We start from the raw sequence: 18,548 nt of genomic DNA, 5'->3' as shown, positions 1-18,548 counted from the left end.
TGCTGTCTCTCTCTCTCTCTTCTCTGCTGGCTGTCTCTTTCTCTTCTCTGCTGTCTCTCTCTCTCTCTCTTCTCTGCTGGCTGTCTCTTTCTCTTCTCTGCTGGCTGTCTCTTTCTCTTCTCTGCTGGCTGTCTCTCTCTCTCTTCTCTGCTGTCTCTCTCTTTCTCTTCTCTGCTGTCTCTCTCTTTCTCTTCTCTGCTGTCTCTCTCTCTCTCTTCTCTGCTGTCTCTCTCTCTCTCTCTCTCTCTCTCTCTCTCTTCTCTGCTGTCTCTCTTTCTCTTCTCTGCTGTCTCTCTCTCTTCTCTGCTGTCTCTCTCTCTCTTCTCTGCTGTCTCTCTCTCTCTTCTCTGCTGTCTCTCTTTCTCTTCTCTGCTCTCTCTCTCTCTCTCTCTCTCTCTCTCTCTCTCTCTCTCTCTCTCTCTCTCTCTCTCTCTCTCTCTCTCTCTTCTCTGCTGTCTCTCTCTTTCTCTTCTCTGCTGTCTCTCTTTCTCTTCTCTGCTGTCTCTCTTTCTCTTCTCTGCTGTGTCTCTTCTCTGCTGTGTCTCTTTCTCTTCTCTGCTGTGTCTCTTTCTCTTCTCTGCTGTGTCTCTTTCTCTTCTCTGCTGTGTCTCTTTCTCTTCTCTGCTGTCTCTCTCTCTCTCTCTCTCTCTCTCTCTCTCTCTCTCTTCTCTGCTGTCTCTCTTTCTCTTCTCTGCTGTCTCTCTTTCTCTTCTCTGCTGTCTCTCTCTCTTCTCTGCTGTCTCTCTCTCTCTTCTCTGCTGTCTCTCTCTCTCTTCTCTGCTGTCTCTCTTTCTCTTCTCTGCTCTCTCTCTCTCTCTCTCTCTCTCTCTCTCTCTCTCTCTCTCTCTCTCTCTCTCTTCTCTGCTGTCTCTCTCTTTCTCTTCTCTGCTGTCTCTCTTTCTCTTCTCTGCTGTCTCTCTTTCTCTTCTCTGCTGTGTCTCTTCTCTGCTGTGTCTCTTTCTCTTCTCTGCTGTCTCTCTTTCTCTTCTCTGCTCTCTCTCTCTCTCTCTCTCTCTCTCTCTCTCTCTCTCTCTCTCTCTCTCTCTCTCTCTTCTCTGCTGTGTCTCTCTCTTCTCTGCTGTGTCTCTCTCTTCTCTGCTGTGTCTCTCTTTCTCTTCTCTGCTGTCTCTCTTTCTCTTCTCTGCTGTCTCTCTTTCTCTTCTCTGCTGTCTCTCTTCTCTGCTGTGTCTCTTTCTCTTCTCTGCTGTCTCTCTTTCTCTTCTCTGCTGTCTCTCTCTTTCTCTTCTCTGCTGTCTCTCTCTTTCTCTTCTCTGCTGTCTCTCTCTTTCTCTTCTCTGCTGTCTCTCTCTCTCTCTCTTCTCTGCTGTCTCTCTCTCTCTCTCTTCTCTGCTGTCTCTCTCTTCTCTGCTGGCTGTCTCTTTCTCTTCTCTGCTGGCTGTCTCTTTCTCTTCTCTGCTGTCTCTCTTTCTCTTCTCTGCTGTCTCTCTTTCTCTTCTCTGCTGTCTCTCTTTCTCTTCTCTGCTGTCTCTCTCTTTCTTCTCTGCTGTCTCTCTCTTTCTCTTCTCTGCTGTCTCTCTCTTTCTCTTCTCTGCTGTCTCTCTCTCTCTCTTCTCTGCTGGCTGTCTCTCTCTCTTCTCTGCTGGCTGTCTCTCTCTCTTCTCTGCTGGCTGTCTCTTTCTCTTCTCTGCTGGCTGTCTCTTTCTCTTCTCTGCTGGCTGTCTCTTTCTCTTCTCTGCTGGCTGTCTCTTTCTCTTCTCTGCTGTCTCTCTCTTTCTCTTCTCTGCTGTCTCTCTCTCTCTTTCTCTTCTCTGCTGTCTCTCTCTCTCTCTTCTCTGCTGTCTCTCTCTCTCTCTCTTCTCTGCTGTCTCTCTCTCTCTCTCTTCTCTGCTGTCTCTCTCTTTCTCTTCTTTGCATCTTTTACGTATTATTGTTGTTATTGTTCATGGTTCCGTGTAGAACCAAAGAACCGTTTGCATGGCTTACTGGATCTTCAGATTGACGGAGCACGTGCCATCGATGGCTCTGTATAGAACTTTAAAGCACCAAGAAGGGTTCTTCTACTCTTACGATGTCAAGTTTGTAATAATAGAAGAACCCTTTTTTTAAAACAGTTCTTTAAAAAGAACCATCTTTTTTTTAAGTGTGTACTTTGAGCTTTAGCATTTAACTTTAGACCAGAATGAGATGATGTACTTGTTCTTTGCCGTTTCGCTGCTGTGTAGAAAGTTATCTAGTACAGGGTCAACTTGGCATGTTTACCATCTACAGGCACTTGGTTTCAAAACAACGTCGGGGTCAAAACTTCAAGTCTGAGTTCTTAGTTTGTGTTGTGGTAAGTAAACGACGAGACCCGACTTTAGAAGCAAACTTTAGGGGTGACCAATGATCTTCCTATGAAAACGGAACGTGATGCAAGTTAAAAAAGACCAGACAGCGGCTTTAAAGGGGAATCCCATCAAATTTTCAAAATTTCTGCATAATTGAGCCGCAGAGAGGACCAAAGTGGTTCAGAGTGGTTGGATATGAATGTTTTGGACATACAGGCTCAGATGTCTTTACAGTAGTGGTGATGGGAACCAGGGGTCGCCATGACAACACAAATCTGGAGAACCTATGAGTTTTTATATGCAATGTTGATGATCTAAAAGTCAATCTGATAAAATCGGTGCTGTTTTTGCCGCTCCTGCATCTCTATCCACCATGAACGTATTAAAAATCTTAGCACAGATATCATATTATGCTATTATATTATACTATTATAAAGCAAGCTTTTAGTAACTTTTAGAGGCATTAAGCTCTCCAGATGTCTGGGTTCTGCCGCCGCCGTGAACCATTCAGACTCTGTAAGAGCCTCCAGAACAGAGCATTCCACACCAAACCACTCTGAGCAATTTTATCAGTTCAATTATGCAGAAACCTAAAAAAATTGCCCTTAAATGGGTTCTTACGGATGCTCTGCGTGTCTGAATCATTTTGTTTGTCTCTGTTTTTCAGGCTACAGATCCCGTTCCTCTTTTAAGCTCATTCAGCTGAATCGTAAATTCCAGTTTCTGCAGAAAGCCCGGGCTCTGGTGGACCTGTGCGCTGCTCCAGGTGGATGGTGAGTCGTTAGATCTGTTGATTGACCAGGCTGAAGTTTTAATGAACTCTAGAAATTGCGTCATCGTTAAGCATCGTTAAGTCGGCGTCATACCCGTATTAGAAACTGAGCTAGCATCCATGCTGGAGAACGGCTCCCACCCCATGCGTGAGACTCCGGCAGCACTGGGCAGTTGCTTCAGTGACCGGCTCCTTCACCCCAAGTGTGTGAAGGAGCGCCATCGCAGGTCCTTCCTTCCTGCTGCTGTGAGACTGTTCACCAGCACTGCTCCCAGTAGACCACATACACACACATACAATACACACACATACAATATATACACACACACACACATACAATACACACACATACAGAATGCAAATATTTTTCATTGTGCAATATGTTCATAAGTGCAATACAGATCTTATGCAACTCTTATTTTATTATTATTCTTATTGTAAATAGTCTAGAGATTTAACTTTAAACATTATAAATAATAAAATTATGCTGTTTCCTGTTTCTATTACTGAGTGCCTTACTTCTATGACTCTGCTGCTGCCATAAAACTGTGAATTTCCCTGCTGTGGGACTAATAAAGGATTTATCTCATCTTGTTTATCAGTGGCAGAAATGAATAGGATTTCTGAAAATCACCACTGTTAAGAACTTGAAATGATTTCTAACCCAGCACTTTTTGTCGTGTTTTTCCATTGGATTGTCTGTATTACGAGGTCAATATGAAATATGAATTTCTCTGCATGCGAGCTAACACTGCTGCACACTGAATTGACTTCATAAGACTGGCAAACTTTGTCAAGTGTGATGAAGTTGCTTTGGCAGTAGTGGAGTACATGTAGTTGGTGTAGGGTACATGTAGAGTACATTACGTGATGTTCGTGTTATATTATAGTGTTGCAGTTTAATAGAAGACTAAGGCCCAGTCCCATTTCACCTCTCGCCCCTACCACTTGGCCCTTACCCCTCTGATTTGTGCGCTCATGTCTAGGGGGTAGGGTGTCCTGATTTTTTTGAGATAGAGGGGTAGGGCGAAGTGTTGGGGCTACATGACCCTCCAAACCGAGGTTTTTCACAGGCTCACTAAAAACCGAGTGTTCTGCGCAGTCGAACAAAGAAACCCACAAATCTGATAAAGAGTTTATCTTAGTTTAATGTCGTTTCAATGTATTTTGGACATTTTCTTCATAACTAGCACAAAAAATCACTAGTGGGATGCTAATGTCTCAGTAGCTAGCTAGCTAATTTTTCCCATTCCACCATTTTGGCACCTCAGGCCTCAGAACTGCTGCTCCATTTAAGGAGGAACGGCAAAATTGGAACAAGAAGCTGGTGAATATCTGATTTTAGCTTCATATCACTGAAGAATTAGGGGTGGGTGATGATAAATAAGTCACATCCCTTTGAAGGCATATGATCCCCTAAATGTAGCTTGAGGCCCCCAGCAAGGTTGCTGAACTTTACCCTCCTCTGCTGTCACTGCAGACGGGCAGGGTCACCTACAGGGCATGATAGCAGCTATTTTCAATAGTCCCATTCATTTTTGCCATAGAGAAATCCAGCTTGTATCTCCAGAGGTCTACAGTAGTGCCGTCCCACATGTGGTAAATTGTGATTTTTTTGACGTTGTGTAGGTTGCAAGTGGCGTCCAAGTTTATGCCTGTGTCCAGTCTCATCATTGGTGAGTAAAGGCTTCATTTTTAAGACAAGTTGTAATTGTAGCCATTAATATGGTGTTTATTCCTAATCTAAGCCTTCATGTTCTCGTCACATTCTCCTCATGATCAGGAGTGGATCTGGTCCCCATCAAACCCATCCCCAATGTAGTCACCTTGCAGGAGGACATCACAACTGAAAAGTGCAGACAGGTAGGACTGATGTTTTTTTTTTAGCACAACCAGACATATTTGGCCTTTTTATTGGTGCTCGTTGGTGATTGATTTGTTATCTGTCCTACAGGCTCTCAGAAAAGAGCTGCAGACATGGAAAGTTGATGTGATGCTTAACGATGGAGCGCCCAATGTGGGAGCCAACTGGCAGCACGATGCCTTCTCTCAAGGTATTCACAGTAATCTGACTGATGTACTGTACTGTACTTTGTGAAAGTATCAGGCACCTACTGGGCTTCATTCACCAATATCTTCCAAAATTTGTTCTTGAGAAAGGTCCTAAGAAAAAGTCTACGTTAGATTCATGCGAATTCTCAAACCGCAGAATTGGTCGCACCTTTGTGCTCTTGGGTGTGAGTAGATTCTGTTCTTACCTAGGAACAAATCCCCAACGCTTAGTTTCTATTATTTTCCCTGATAAACCATTGAGTTCACTGATTATTAGCTCATGGGTTGATTTGGGTGTGTTATATCGAAATGAATAACAGGCCAGTGGGAGATTTTCTTATTTATTTGTCTATATAGAATTAAGTCATCTTTTATGCACTGGACTGTCATTATCAGTGCTGGGCTATAGCACTTTCACTGTGTTATAATTGTTTTGGAATCTGTCTTATCTGTATCATTGTAATTTTAAAGGAAACTCTGCTGGAAAATGTAATCATTGCCACAGCTAAATATGTCTGTTTTAATTCCTACATTGGTGTCAGAATAGTCTTGAATAGATTTTCTGGTTTAGGAACTATGAAGACTAGAATAAAACCCTTCAGATGGTTTATCTTAAGGTTTTAGGCTCTTCTAGTGAACTATAAGTCCATTGGGGGAGCATATTTGAGGGTGGGTTGTCTTTAAATGTTTTTTTTTTTCCTGCTAGCTGGTGTTTCCTCCCAGAAAGCTAGTCTTACTGCACAGGTACCAAATGTGTGCTTATTAGCCTCTAAGTCAGTGCGTTTCGTTGATGCTGTTGGAAGGGATTTTGCTGGTTTGCTGGTTCTGTCAAACTATGTGGCGGAACAATGCAGTATTGGACTAAACTACTTCACATTATTTTGTTTCATTCTGTGTATTTGCTGGTTTTAGACGTTGAAACTCAAGTCTGATCTTTCTTCTTTGGTGAGAAGAGTCGTTGCTGCCGGTTTATAACACTGAAAATATGATTCACCTTCTGGTTCTCCTCCTCAGCTCATCTCACCCTCATGGCACTCAAGCTTGCCTGTGAGTTTCTTGGAAAAGGAGGGACTTTTGTCACCAAAGTCTTTCGCTCCAAGGACTACCAGCCCCTGATGTGGATCTTCCAGCAGTTCTTCAAGAAGGTGCAGGCTACCAAGCCCCAGGCGTCCCGTAACGAGTCCGCCGAAATCTTTGTCATCTGTCAAGGTAACCAGCCTCTGATGATTCTCTTGGATGCCTCAATGTCTTTTATGTTATAACACCTCTCGCCTTCTCTATTAGGTTTTCTGGCTCCTGACAAAATTGATAATAAATTCTTCGACCCCAAGCACGCCTTTAAAGAGGTGGAAACACAGGTGAAGACGGTCAAGGAGTTGGTCACAGTGAAGAAGCCTAAAGTATGTGTACTCACTAACGCAGAGCTTACATAAACGTATGGCATTGTATTTCATTGAAATTGATTTGGTTTGTTTTTGTTTATTTTATTTAATAGGCAGAAGGCTATGAGGAAGGAGACCTGACGCTGCATCACCCTTTCTCGGTCACAGAGTTTTTAAAGGCGGAGAACCCTGTTGACTTCTTGAGCAAAGCCAGTGCAGTAAGAACTGTTTCTAATATCTTCACTACCTCAGCTGCTACTACTGTAACTCCTAGTATTACTAATCATAATGATATAAATACTATAATAGTTTTTAAACTATAAACCACCCTATTAGACACTCCTACCTTGTCGGTCCACCTTGTAGATGTAAAATCAGTGACGACAGCTCATCTGCTGCTGCACAGTTTGTGTCGGTCATCCTCTAGTCCTTCATCAGTGGTCACAGGACTGGTTGGTGGACTATTCTCAGTCCAGCAGTGACACTGAGGTGTTTAAAAACTCCAGCAGCACTGCTGTGTCTGATCTACTCAGACCAGTGCAACACACACTAACACTACTGCAGTGCTGAGAATGATCCAGCACCTGTGAGGGTCCATGGGGGTCCTGACGCTGAAGAACAGGGTAAAAGGGGGTAACAGAGTATCAGAGAAACAGATGGACTACAGTCTGTAACTGTAGAACTACAGAGTGCAGCTATACAGTAAGTGGAGCTGATAAGATGGACAATGAGTGTAGAAATAAGGAGGCGGTCATAATGTTACACATGATCAGTGTAATTTTAGACCGTTTTCATCAAATGTGTAGATAAATCAAGTTATGAGGTTCTGAAATTACCATATAAAATCAACTATTGTTTGCATAATATGTACAATTTTGATTTATATAAATGTTAGACATGGGTTATATGGCAAAAATGTAATATTGTGATGAGTTTTTTTTTTTTTTTTTTTAGACATATGATCAATTGTATTTGACATACTTTGCATTAAATCCAGCTAAACAGGACTAATTTTGCTCTCTATAATAAAGCATGCAGTTGGCCAGCTTCTACAAATACTGAACACATAAATGATGGGCTCAAAAAAGCATATGGCATTGTGACACATTGTATTGCGATGTGCTGTCCTATTGCTCAGCCCTGATGAATGTACAAAAGTGTTTAAAAGTCTTCAGTAATATAAAACTGTTAGTCTTTTGAAACTTCATAACGTCCAAATACGTTGTAGGACTCTTAGAAGCTGGAAATGACCATTTTAGATCTGTCTATAATGATGAATATAACGGTACAAGATTCTAAAATAACTGAGAAAGCTGTATAACATTGAGAGTTCAATTATAAGAAAGTAAATAAATGTCTGGAATTCATAACGTTTCAAAAGAGATTGAGTGTTAAGGTAGATAATTTGACAAAAAATAATGTAAATAGATAATTAGTGTATGATTTTATTTCCTTTTTTCTCCCACAGAATTATTAAATAATTGAATAAAAGAAGCAAAAAATAAATTTGATACTTTATGAGCTTGTAAAATTTAAATTCGTATTGAAGTTATTGTCTATAAAATAAGAAAAAAACAAATTTGACAACTTTTGAACATGAAACGGTGTTTATTTCTGTCAACTGATGTACAACTCAACTACAAATTCCAACTAATTCGCCTTTAACTCACCTCTCTGTAACCTTTCTAGATCACTTTTGACAATCCAGAGCTGGAGTCCCATACAGCCACGTCTTCTGAGATTAAAGAGTGCTGCAAAGACATCAAAGTCCTGGGAAGAAAGGAGCTCCGGTGAGTCTTCAGTAGAGGTGCTGCTTTATGTTTAACTGCTAGATTCAGTTCCACGATTGCAGCGAAACCTTTTCTGTCTCTGTTTGGAAATCAGACTCTTGCTCTCATGGAGGTCCAAACTGAGGAGGTTTTTGGCCAAAAAGCTGAAAGAGGAGGCCAAACAGCTGGACCAAGAAATCAGGTAGGAGATGGTTTTACACCTAAAGACAGAAGTGAGTGTTGGAGAAGTCTGTCATTAAGTGTCTGTCTGCTTGGTTCAGCCTGAGCTCAAGTGAAGAAGAAAGTGATACAGAGAAAGACCACAAGAAGAAGAAAGTAGAAGAGAAGCAGACAGACGAAGAGGAGGATGAAGAAGAAGAAGAGATGGAGAAGAAGGTGGCCGAGCTAAAAGCAGAGGAGATCGCAGAGCTTAAACGGTATGTTTTCTGTGCAGCGAACGGTTGAAGATGCTTAACCCTTGTGTGGCGTTCGGGTCTGTGGGACCCGTTTTCAATGTTTACCAAAAGAAAAAATGATAAACTTTATTATTATTCCAAGCTCAGATTCATCAGCTCATTTTCTGTGAAGAACATATAAAATAACCCATTTTCAGGGTCTTCACGCTGTTCACCCCCCACACGTTTATATTACACGTGGTGCTGGGCTGAACCCATGGGGAGTAAAAGTGTGGAGGTGCTGTGTCCTTCACTCTTCTCCTCCTACATGGCCCTGTGTGTGTGTGTGTGTGCACGTGCCAGTGTGGACAACATGGACAGGCTGCTGACTGGCTACAGCTGCTAAAGTAGAACCCTACACTGGATATGTGTAATATTTTAAACATCTGGTATTTTTACATAAATTGTTCTGGCTGTATTGAAATAATATGGTGGGTCCACCAGACGTCTGAATAACAACCATATCAATGCCACACGAGTTAAAAAAAAAAAAAACCTACAGTTTTGAGGATGAGCTGATGTGGAATATTTGTTATGCACATGTCTGCTAATGCTCATGCATGTACGTCGGAAAAATGCAGAAATTGGCACTACACTTACCTGAATTAGCATTAAGAAGAATTTAACACCACTTTCTTTAGAAATAAAAGTGCAGTAAATTTAATAATGCTTAATGCTGGTCACTGCCCAAAGGAAAAGTCTCCAAAATGGCAACTTTACAGGAGATGGCCAAAACAGTCTTAATATAAAGTCAATATAAAGAGATTTTATTCCAAGTGATTTTGGACCAGTAATATTTGTTCAATCATCATGAAATTTTCACACAGTGTAAAGGGCAGCTGTCGTGTTCAAATGACAAAGTAAAAGTCAATAAAAATGGAGTTTTTTTCTTTGGACAGGGACATTTTATTTTAGCGCAGTAGCCCAGTGTTGCCTGAACATTCTTTTTTGGGTTTTTTGCCTATTTTTTATTTGTTGGGTCTTTGCAGTAAGAAGAAGAAGCTCCTGAAAGAGCGCCGGAAGCAGAGAGAGCGAACGGAGCTCAAGATGGACCTTCCTGGAGTGTCCATTGCTGACGCCGGAGACTCCAACATGTTTTCCCTCAGCACCATCAAAAAAGCCAAGGTTCTGTCAGTCACACACAGACAGAAATGATTGTAGTCGATGCGAATATTATTCTTTTTTACCTTGTTAGTTAATTTCCATGCTCATTTTGATCATGATTCACACGATCGTAAGATTTAAGGACAAAATTCTTGTCCTGTGATCTTCCTTCAAAGTGTAATGACTTTTGCCTCTCCTCCAAAACGTCCTCTGATTTTTTAATACATCACCAGTAGGCAGGAAAAACTAACATTTATCCAATTTTATATAATACACACACACATACACACACACACACATCACTGTTGTTGGAAGAAAATCTTGTATCTCCAAAATGGTATCTTTACAGGAGAAGGAAAAAACCTTACATTAATTTTAATGTAAATCAGTGGAACCAGAATTTTTTCCATGTCATTTTGGGCCGTTTCTTTTCATCATAAAATTTACACACAATGTAAAAGACAAGACATTTTCAAATTGTCAAAAACTCAAAAATGTAGATACAAGGTGTGTGTGTGTGTGTGTGTGTGTGTGTGTGTGTGTGTGTGTGTGTGTGTGTGTGTGTGTGTGTGTGTGTGTGTGTGTGTATATCCCAATATCCCAAGCTGATTTATGAATTGAAATATTAGAGATTTGACCAGATTTGATCCCTCTTTCATGCATGTCCTTTTTGGGACGTCACCTAATGTACTCTCGCTTAAATACAGTAGCTAATAGGAAGCATTTGGGACATATGAAGACCATCAGACCTCTTGAGATAATAGTGCCCCACCCTTCCTACTAGTAGTGAGCCATAGGCCACAAAAAAGTACCTGTAACGCAACGTACGAGAGGCGCAAGCCACTTTAATGCTGTCTTTCATGCTGTCTTTAATGCCTCCCACCCTCATAGATCTTTTGCTTCAGGATGCTCCAAAGGTTCTCAAAAGACTTGGGGTCATGGGGTATGGTGGCTACACCATGATGCAGCCATAGCAGCCAATGTTGTTCTTTTTGTAAGGTCGAAGAAAGGGGCTGGTCAGAAACTCTGTATACTTTGCTGAGGTCATTTTCACAATTTCAGGGACCCTAAAGGGGCCTACCAGCTCTCTCCCCATGATTCCAGCCCAAAACATGACCCTGCCACCACCTTGCTGACGAAGCAGGGTTGTTGGGACATGGTAGCCGTCCACTACTCCATCCATCTGGACCATCCAGGGTTGCCTGGCACTCTTCAGTAAACAAGACTATTTGAAAATTAGACTTCATGTATGTCTGGGCCACTGCAACCGTTTCTGCTTGTGAGCACTGGTTAGGGGTGGCCCTAGTAGGGTTATGCACAACTGCAAGCCTCTGGAGGATCCTACACCTTGATCCTACACTTCAAATACCTGTCTGCTGCTTTCTAAAGGCATTTTAGCAGCTGCCGTCTTAATCCGATGAATTATTCTGGCAGAAACCTTCCTCATTACGCCTTTATCTGCACTGTGCTCCAAGTCAGCCACAGTTCCCTTCACAGTACGATGATCACGCTTAAGTTTTCATATATGTTGAAATGTGTTTTCATAGCTTGTCCAAGGCATTGCACTATTTGATGCTTTTCAGCAGCAGAGATAATTTTCCTTTCCCATATTGCTTGAAACCTGTGGCCAGCTTAATGTAGAACGTCCTCCTTGAGATGTTTTCCTTTAATTGGGCTCACTTGGCAAACTAATTATCACAGGTGTCTGAGATTGATTTCAGTGCTCCAGGGAGCCCTGAGGCACAATAACCTCCTTGAGTTTAATTGAAAACCAAAAGATTAAATCTTTGACACTTAAATCCAATTAGCATAATAATTTGATGTACACTGTGGTGCATATGGAACCTGTCAATTTTTAATGAAGAGGGTTTTCCCTCTTTACCTGTGTAGGAAGACGGTCTCACTGTGATTTGATTTGTTTTGTTTAGTTTTTGTGTGTGTCCTCTAAAAAGTGTCTCGTCAGATCGACCTAAAAGTGACTTCGTGTGGTAACAAGTAAATTAACTCGTTTTATTCAACCTAAATAAATACTACGGATGAACAAAGTCATTTTTTGAGTTGAATAAAAATAGTTAAATTACTTGTTACCACATGAAGTCACTTTTAGGTCGATGTGACGAGACTTCTCACAGTGCAGTTTTTCTTTTGTTGTACCTTGTTCTTATGGTTACTTTAAATATTCCACTTTGTGTTCATTTCTGTTTATTGCAATTGAACCCAAACATTTCGGAAAAGGGAGAAAAACAACTTTCCTCGTTTTACTGCTCCTGCAGGGTCTGAGTGAGCTAGCTTTGGGGGACATGAAGGGAGCAGACGCATGGGTGGATGAGATGGGAGAGGACGACGTCCACGTCTCGGACGTGGAGAGTGACCTCGTCTCTCTGGCCTCAGACCTGGATGAGGACGATCTGGCGGAAATTGAGGAGAATGAGAAACAGTTGGAGAAGAAGCTTCCTAAGAAAAAGTGAGTGACGTACACTGCCAGCCTTACTTAACACTCTTCTTTTACTCGGTTTCTGTGTAATGCCGGCTCACTTCTTCAGGCTGGTTTCTTGCTTGGTGTTTAGAGGCCAGAGTGTTTTACCAGTCTGCATACGCTTCCGTTTTCTCCAGGGTTTCCTTCAGTGTGGAAGAGGATGGTGATGCAGAGGGGGATGGGAACGAGCTGCTGGTAGATCTGGAGAGTAAAGATGAGAAGAGAGAGCGAGAGACCAGCATGTGGTTTAGCAAGGTTGGTGGAAGTGTCCAGCTGTTCTGTGCTTGTCTGTTCTTTTTAGAGTGGATCGAGGGCTGGGTGCACAAAAGTGTCCTCTTTAAGTGCTAACTTAAGACTTTTAGAAGATGGTTAAGTGGATATTCCCTAAAAAACGAATGCAGAATTGTCTTATTTTGAAGAGCACGTTGTTAAATAGAAATACCGTAAATAAATATTTTCTTAACTTTAAATTAGCCATGCGCTTGTCCTAGGCCAAGTTGCGCCTGTTGCGGCTCCACAGCAGAGTTAGATTTTAGTTAGTAGTTAAAATTAAAATGATCCTCCTGTACAGTAAAATAAAGCTCTGCTGATCATTCTAACACAGTTTTAACAATAAATGGTGTTAAGGTAGAACTGCTCATTCACCCTTTAACCCTGAAGGTTAGTGTACAGACAGCTGGTCACAATAGCAACGTCAATAGCAATGTCACCTAAATAGTTGCTATTAAATAGGCAAAAAGAAAGATTTAAGACACATTGATGATTTGGAGACGGATGCACTTATTTGCATTTATAGTCACTCCAGCCGGTTTCCTAATACATCTAATCTGCAACGAGATGCGAAAAGTCTCGTTCGTATTTTCCTGTTCCACCTTAAATGGTGCCACAGTTACACTATTTAAGGTGGAGCGGGAAAATTCTAACAAGATGATGGTGAATAAGAAGCTGAATTCAGCCTTATTTAAAAAAATAAATAAAAAAACTGTTCTACCTTCGAGAAAGTTTCCTGCCCTGAGATGCGACAAAAGCGGCTATAGCTGAGCTAAAACTCAACACAGCCTTACTTTGCTCTGCTTTTTCTTTATAGTACATATATTTTTTAACCTATGCTAAGACATTAGCACATACTGAGACATATTTATAGCCACTATGGTAAACTGTGGCTCCCAGAGGTGCTTTGATATTTGTTGAAAGGACAAAACGGCTCTTTTTAACATTTGAGTTGCCGACTCTTGTCCTGACTGAGAGAGTTAAAGTAAGCTATATTTTCTAATAAGCTCCAAAAAAGTAATGGTTAAAGTAAACGTGTATTGAGGTTTTGTCACATTGAAATTCGTAGTCTCTTGTTCAACACTGTTACTTGGTTGAATTGAATTCAACAGCTGGATAGAAACTTGGCTTCCGGCACATCCCGTTATGTGGTAATAATGACGACTCTGTTTTGTGTCAGGACATTTTCGCTGAACTGGGTCTGGATGGAGATGTAGATGCCATGAAAGAACTCGAACAGACCCAGCTGCTCCACAGCAAGCAGGCTGCAGGTAGATTATTAGTGAGTTGTGTACTGTATGTGCCCCACGGTGTGTTCAGGAAAAAGGTGGTTTACTCACAGCTGTTCGTTTCAGGTAAAGGCCAGAAGAGGAAGGCCGAAGAGGAGGCTAAGGCTGTCGAGGAGGAGGTGCTAGACGCCCCTTCACAGCAAACAGAAGAGAAAGCAGGGGATGAAGAGGACAGTGATGACGACTCTGACGAGGACAGCAGTGACGATGAGAGGTAATATTTCCTTAACTGTGACATCATTAGGCCATTTTTCTTGGGGCTCGTTATCAAAAGGTGGGTGGATTCTTGCACTGCTGACAAATGGTTTGGACTCACTTGCCATGCTGATCATTAGTTATTCAGGCTGTTGAATGATAAATAATGTACTTTAATTATCTGTGCTCTAATTCCTTAATGAACTTTCTAAGATTGTCGCCTCTTTTGTAATACGAGGCATCTCCGTGTTTATTTTGAATGAACTATTCTGAGTGTTATACAGGTTTCTCAATCATTTCAGGATCTTGGAAGGCATGTTTAACTTTTTAAAGCTTTCTACCCATGGCTATAATCTGAAGGTTGTAGAGTAGTGGCATCTTGATGGACTCATTTTATTCATTTATTTAAACCAGGGGTCAGCAATTTAAATTTTAAAACCTTTTAATGCAAATCGGCTCGCCTTGGGAGCCACAGCATTTTATGTCCATCTTACCATTTTGGCTGTAAACATGTCTCTGTATGTATAAATGTGCTAGTATAGGTAAAAAGATAATATAAACAGAAATGCAGACTTGCTTTGCTTTCAGCTTTAGCTCAGTCACTTTTCTTGCATCTCCGGCAGGAAACTTTTCTTCAAAACTGAAGGTTTCTTGAAAAATGTCTCTCAGCATTCAACTTTTTACAAGGCTGAAGTCGCTTCTCATTCTTCAGCTTCTTGTTTGCCCGTTCCACCTTAAATGGTGCCTGAGGTTGCAGAACGTAACTGCTGAAGGATTTCATGGTCTTTTCTCACTTTGTCTTTTCGTAGCTACTCCTTTGGCAAGATTGTTGTATGTGCTGCTATGGTGACCAGCAGTGTGTGCGCCAACCTTCAGGGTTAAAGGTTGGCAATTTAGCAGCTATAGGCTTCATTAACTCCAGCGTTTGAGACTGTTAAACTGTGTTGAAAGATCAGCAGAGCTTTATTTTATTGTAAAGGGGGATTATTTTATTTTTACCTCCAAATCTAATTCTGCTGCGGAGCCGCAACAGGACAGTAAAAGAGCCTCATGATGCCGACCCCTTGTTAAGAACATCATCTTATTTATTTTACTGAAAACGGTGATTACAAACTTTGAAATTGTGATACCAGACTTTTAAACGGTCATGCATATTGTAAGTATACTGGTTATGTTAGCTAAGCAGTTGGTAAACTGTGGCATGTATGTATTTTATTTGTCAACAGAGAGATTGCGAAGATGAAGGGTGCCTCAGGATCTGGTAAATTACCTGGTGATGATGATGACGACCATTTGCAAGTGGTTCCTGTAGAGAGCATAAGTAAGTGCAGTGACTTCTGGGGTGGGGAGGTTATGGCTTAGTGGTCTGCATGGGCATGAAATTAAAGCCGGAACCCAAATAATTCATAGTAATAATTAAGTGATACTGTTTTTGATCCCACAACCGGGGAAATTCCACCTCCACATTTAACCCATCCGTGAAGTGAAACACCACATACACACACCAGTGAACACGCACATTAGGGGGCAGTGAGCACACTTGCCCGGAGCGGTGGGCAGCCCTATCCACGGCGCCCAGGGAGCAGTTGGGGGTTAGGTGTCTTGCTCAAGGACACCTCAGTCATGGACTGTCGGCCCTGGGGATCGAACCGGCAACCTTCCGGTCAGAGGGCCAGATCCCTAACCTCCAGCCCACGACTGCCCCAAATTACTGACTATCATGCCTAGGGTTCAGTAAGTTAATGGTACATGGGTTTTTGTTTGTTTTTTAAATGTTGTCCCACCCCCCACCACAGGTAAACGCGCTCGTATCATGGATGCTGAAGGCATGGCTCTCGGAGCTCAGATCGCCACATCCAAAAAGAGATGCAAGGACCTGGTAGACAGCTCTTTCAACAGGTGCACCACCCTGCCAGCTTGCCATGCGTTTGTTTCTGCCCTCAGCCTCTCTCGTAACACAGCGACTCATGATTTTGTTTCTCTTTTAGGTTTGCCAACTCCGAGGACATGACCGAGCTACCAGCTTGGTTTGTGGATGACGAGCGCAAGCACAGGAAGAAGCCCGTCCCTGTCACCCAGGAGATGGTGGAGGAGTACAAAGAGAAATGGAAGCAGATTAATGCCCGTCCCATCAAGAGACTGGCAGAGGCCAAAGCTCGCAAGAAGAGGAGGGTGAGTGAGGGAGAGAGAGAGAGAGAGGGTGCAGTAAAAAACAAGCAGAAACATGGGGGAGGAATATGATTATCCCTGTGATTTAGAGTGATAACATTGTTTCTGTGTCATGTTCTAGATGCTGAAGAAGATGGAGCAGGCCAAGAAGAAGGCCGAAGCAGTGGTCAACACAGTGGACATCTCTGAAAGAGAAAAGATGGCGCAGCTCAAAAGGTCAGGCTTTGCGTCAATTGTGACCCTCTCCTACTTCTTCAGGCACATTCACTCAGTCACATTCCACATCGTGACTTGCTATGAAAATAATTGTTAGTCTGTGATGTTTTCTCATTATTGTGTAGTTTTAGAGTTTAGGAAAAAAATATTTAAAAATGACAGTGTGTGGTCAGCGGATGCTGAGGCGCATAGTGCACAAAGGTCAGCAACTTTCTGCAGAGTCGATCACTACAGGCCTCCAAACTTCATGTGGCCTTCAGATCAGCTCAAGAACAGCGTAGAGAGCTTCATGGAATGGGTTTCCATGGCCGAGCAGCTGCAAACAAGCCTTACATCACCAAGCGCAATGCAAAGCGTGGAATGCAGTGGTGTAAAGTGCTGCCACTGGACTCTAGAGCAGTGGAGACGTGTTCTCTGGAGTGACCAATCACGCTTCTCCGTCCAGCAATCCGATGGATGAGTCTGGGTTTGGCAGTTGCCAAAAAAATGTAAATAATAATATACATACACTCACTGGCCACTTTATTAGGTACACTAGTAAAAGGCTGGACCCCCTTTTGCCTTCAGAACTGCTCTAATTCTTCGTGGCAGACTTTCAACAAGGTGTTGGAAACGTTCCTCAGAGATTCTGGTTGGTTATTTGAGTTACTGTTGCTTTTCTATCATCTGGAACCGTCTGCCCATTCTCCTCTGACCTCTCACGTCAACAAGGCATTTTCGTCCACACAACTGACCGCTCACTGGATGTTTCCTCTTTTTCGGACCGTTCTCTGTAAACCCTAGAGATGGTTGTGTGTGAAAATCCCAGTAGATCTGCAGTTTCTGAAATACTCAGACCAGCCCGTCTGGCACCAACAACCACGCCACGTTCAAAGTCCCTTAAATCCCCTTTCTTCCCCGTTCTGATGCTCGGTCTGCACTTCAGCAAGTTGTCTTGACCACCTCTACTTGGTCAAGTAGACTGTTATGAACTGGGAGGGTAAATTTGATAAACTGATATGTGTTCTTTTAATCGTACACTAATATCATAAACTTATTTCCTCTGCAGCATCTACAAGAAGGCCGGCGTGGGTAAAGAGAAAAGGGAGGTCACATATGTGGTGTCCAAGAAGGGCGCTGGCCGCAAAATCCGCCGCCCCCCGGGGGTGAAGGGTGCCTTCCGCGTGGTGGACAGACGGATGAAGAAGGACTTAAAAGGCAAACAGAAAAAGGAGCAGAGAGGCAAGGACAGAGGGGGCAGGAAAGGAGGCAAGGGCGGCAAGGGGGTAAAGACGGGTAAGGGACGCCCAAACAGAAAGTGAGAACGTTTCTCGTCTTCCTTTTAGCCGTCACGCTCAGCTAGGACTGCTTTTAAGCAGCTGAGCTGTGTGAAATGCCAGCTACTCAGTGGGTGTCGTTACTTCACCTTGGACTGTTTTTTTTAAGGTCTTTCGCATCTGGACTGGTCTTCAGCACGGACTACATTGTAGTCTGTGGTGATGGTGAGAGTTGCCTTTTAATGCTGGTCTGAGATCAGTTTTAACATTTCTCTTATTATGGGGAGACTTCACAATCCTGGTTCTGAAGTACTGCAGCTCTGCATATTTCACTTTTTTTTTTTTTTTTTTTTTTTTTTTTTTTTTACTGCCTCAGATGACTCAAGTCATCAGCAGATTAACAGATATATTACAGGTTGATTCTCTTGACAGAGCTTAATTCCAGGAGTTGGCGTTAATCCCTGTCTGGCCATGCATGTGTGCAATGCAGGAGTTCCCAGGACTTAGTTACTATCAAATCAAGTACAAAACTGGTAAACTCATAAAATCATGCGTCTGTTTAAAAACATTGCTTTTGTAGGATGTATTGAGTACGAACCTGTAAATGTTTGCTTTTCTAAGCCTGTTTAATCATAGATGTGTCCTGTACAGGCGTGAAAAGATGCGTCCTGTACTTTTGTTTTCCTTATGGATGGAAGAAATTCAGTCTTTGATTAAATATCCTGATTGGTTGAGTTTTGATTCTTGTGTCATATGTTCAGAAGTGTGTTTTGGATTGGTGAGACGGTTGAACTGAGTTTCCACAGTTCTATGTCAACATTTTCAGTTTAATAAATAAAAGTAATATTCATGTAA

General features: G+C 42.2%; 1 protein-coding gene across 1 annotated transcript in view; it reads left to right on the top strand.

Annotated features, from left to right (window-relative positions):
• Window positions 1–18,548, top strand: part of ftsj3 (FtsJ RNA 2'-O-methyltransferase 3) — a 29,889-nt gene extending 11,341 nt beyond the window's left edge. The window contains exons 2-21 of the mRNA XM_037545112.1: window positions 2,956–3,061; window positions 4,690–4,736; window positions 4,844–4,923; window positions 5,015–5,114; window positions 6,127–6,321; window positions 6,397–6,512; window positions 6,608–6,712; window positions 8,184–8,284; window positions 8,379–8,465; window positions 8,545–8,700; window positions 9,708–9,843; window positions 12,096–12,286; window positions 12,436–12,553; window positions 13,749–13,839; window positions 13,924–14,071; window positions 15,279–15,373; window positions 15,849–15,951; window positions 16,041–16,224; window positions 16,343–16,437; window positions 17,486–18,548. Of these exons, the coding sequence (XP_037401009.1) occupies window positions 2,956–3,061; window positions 4,690–4,736; window positions 4,844–4,923; window positions 5,015–5,114; window positions 6,127–6,321; window positions 6,397–6,512; window positions 6,608–6,712; window positions 8,184–8,284; window positions 8,379–8,465; window positions 8,545–8,700; window positions 9,708–9,843; window positions 12,096–12,286; window positions 12,436–12,553; window positions 13,749–13,839; window positions 13,924–14,071; window positions 15,279–15,373; window positions 15,849–15,951; window positions 16,041–16,224; window positions 16,343–16,437; window positions 17,486–17,738 (2,507 nt within the window). The 3' untranslated portion in view covers window positions 17,739–18,548. The remainder of the gene's footprint in view (window positions 1–2,955; window positions 3,062–4,689; window positions 4,737–4,843; window positions 4,924–5,014; window positions 5,115–6,126; window positions 6,322–6,396; window positions 6,513–6,607; window positions 6,713–8,183; window positions 8,285–8,378; window positions 8,466–8,544; window positions 8,701–9,707; window positions 9,844–12,095; window positions 12,287–12,435; window positions 12,554–13,748; window positions 13,840–13,923; window positions 14,072–15,278; window positions 15,374–15,848; window positions 15,952–16,040; window positions 16,225–16,342; window positions 16,438–17,485) is intronic.

Source organism: Pygocentrus nattereri, chromosome 15 (assembly GCF_015220715.1).
Source record: "Pygocentrus nattereri isolate fPygNat1 chromosome 15, fPygNat1.pri, whole genome shotgun sequence".
Classification (NCBI taxonomy): domain Eukaryota; kingdom Metazoa; phylum Chordata; class Actinopteri; order Characiformes; family Serrasalmidae; genus Pygocentrus; species Pygocentrus nattereri.
Note: the sequence above shows the minus strand (reverse complement) of the source record. Positions and strands in the feature narration are given on the sequence as shown.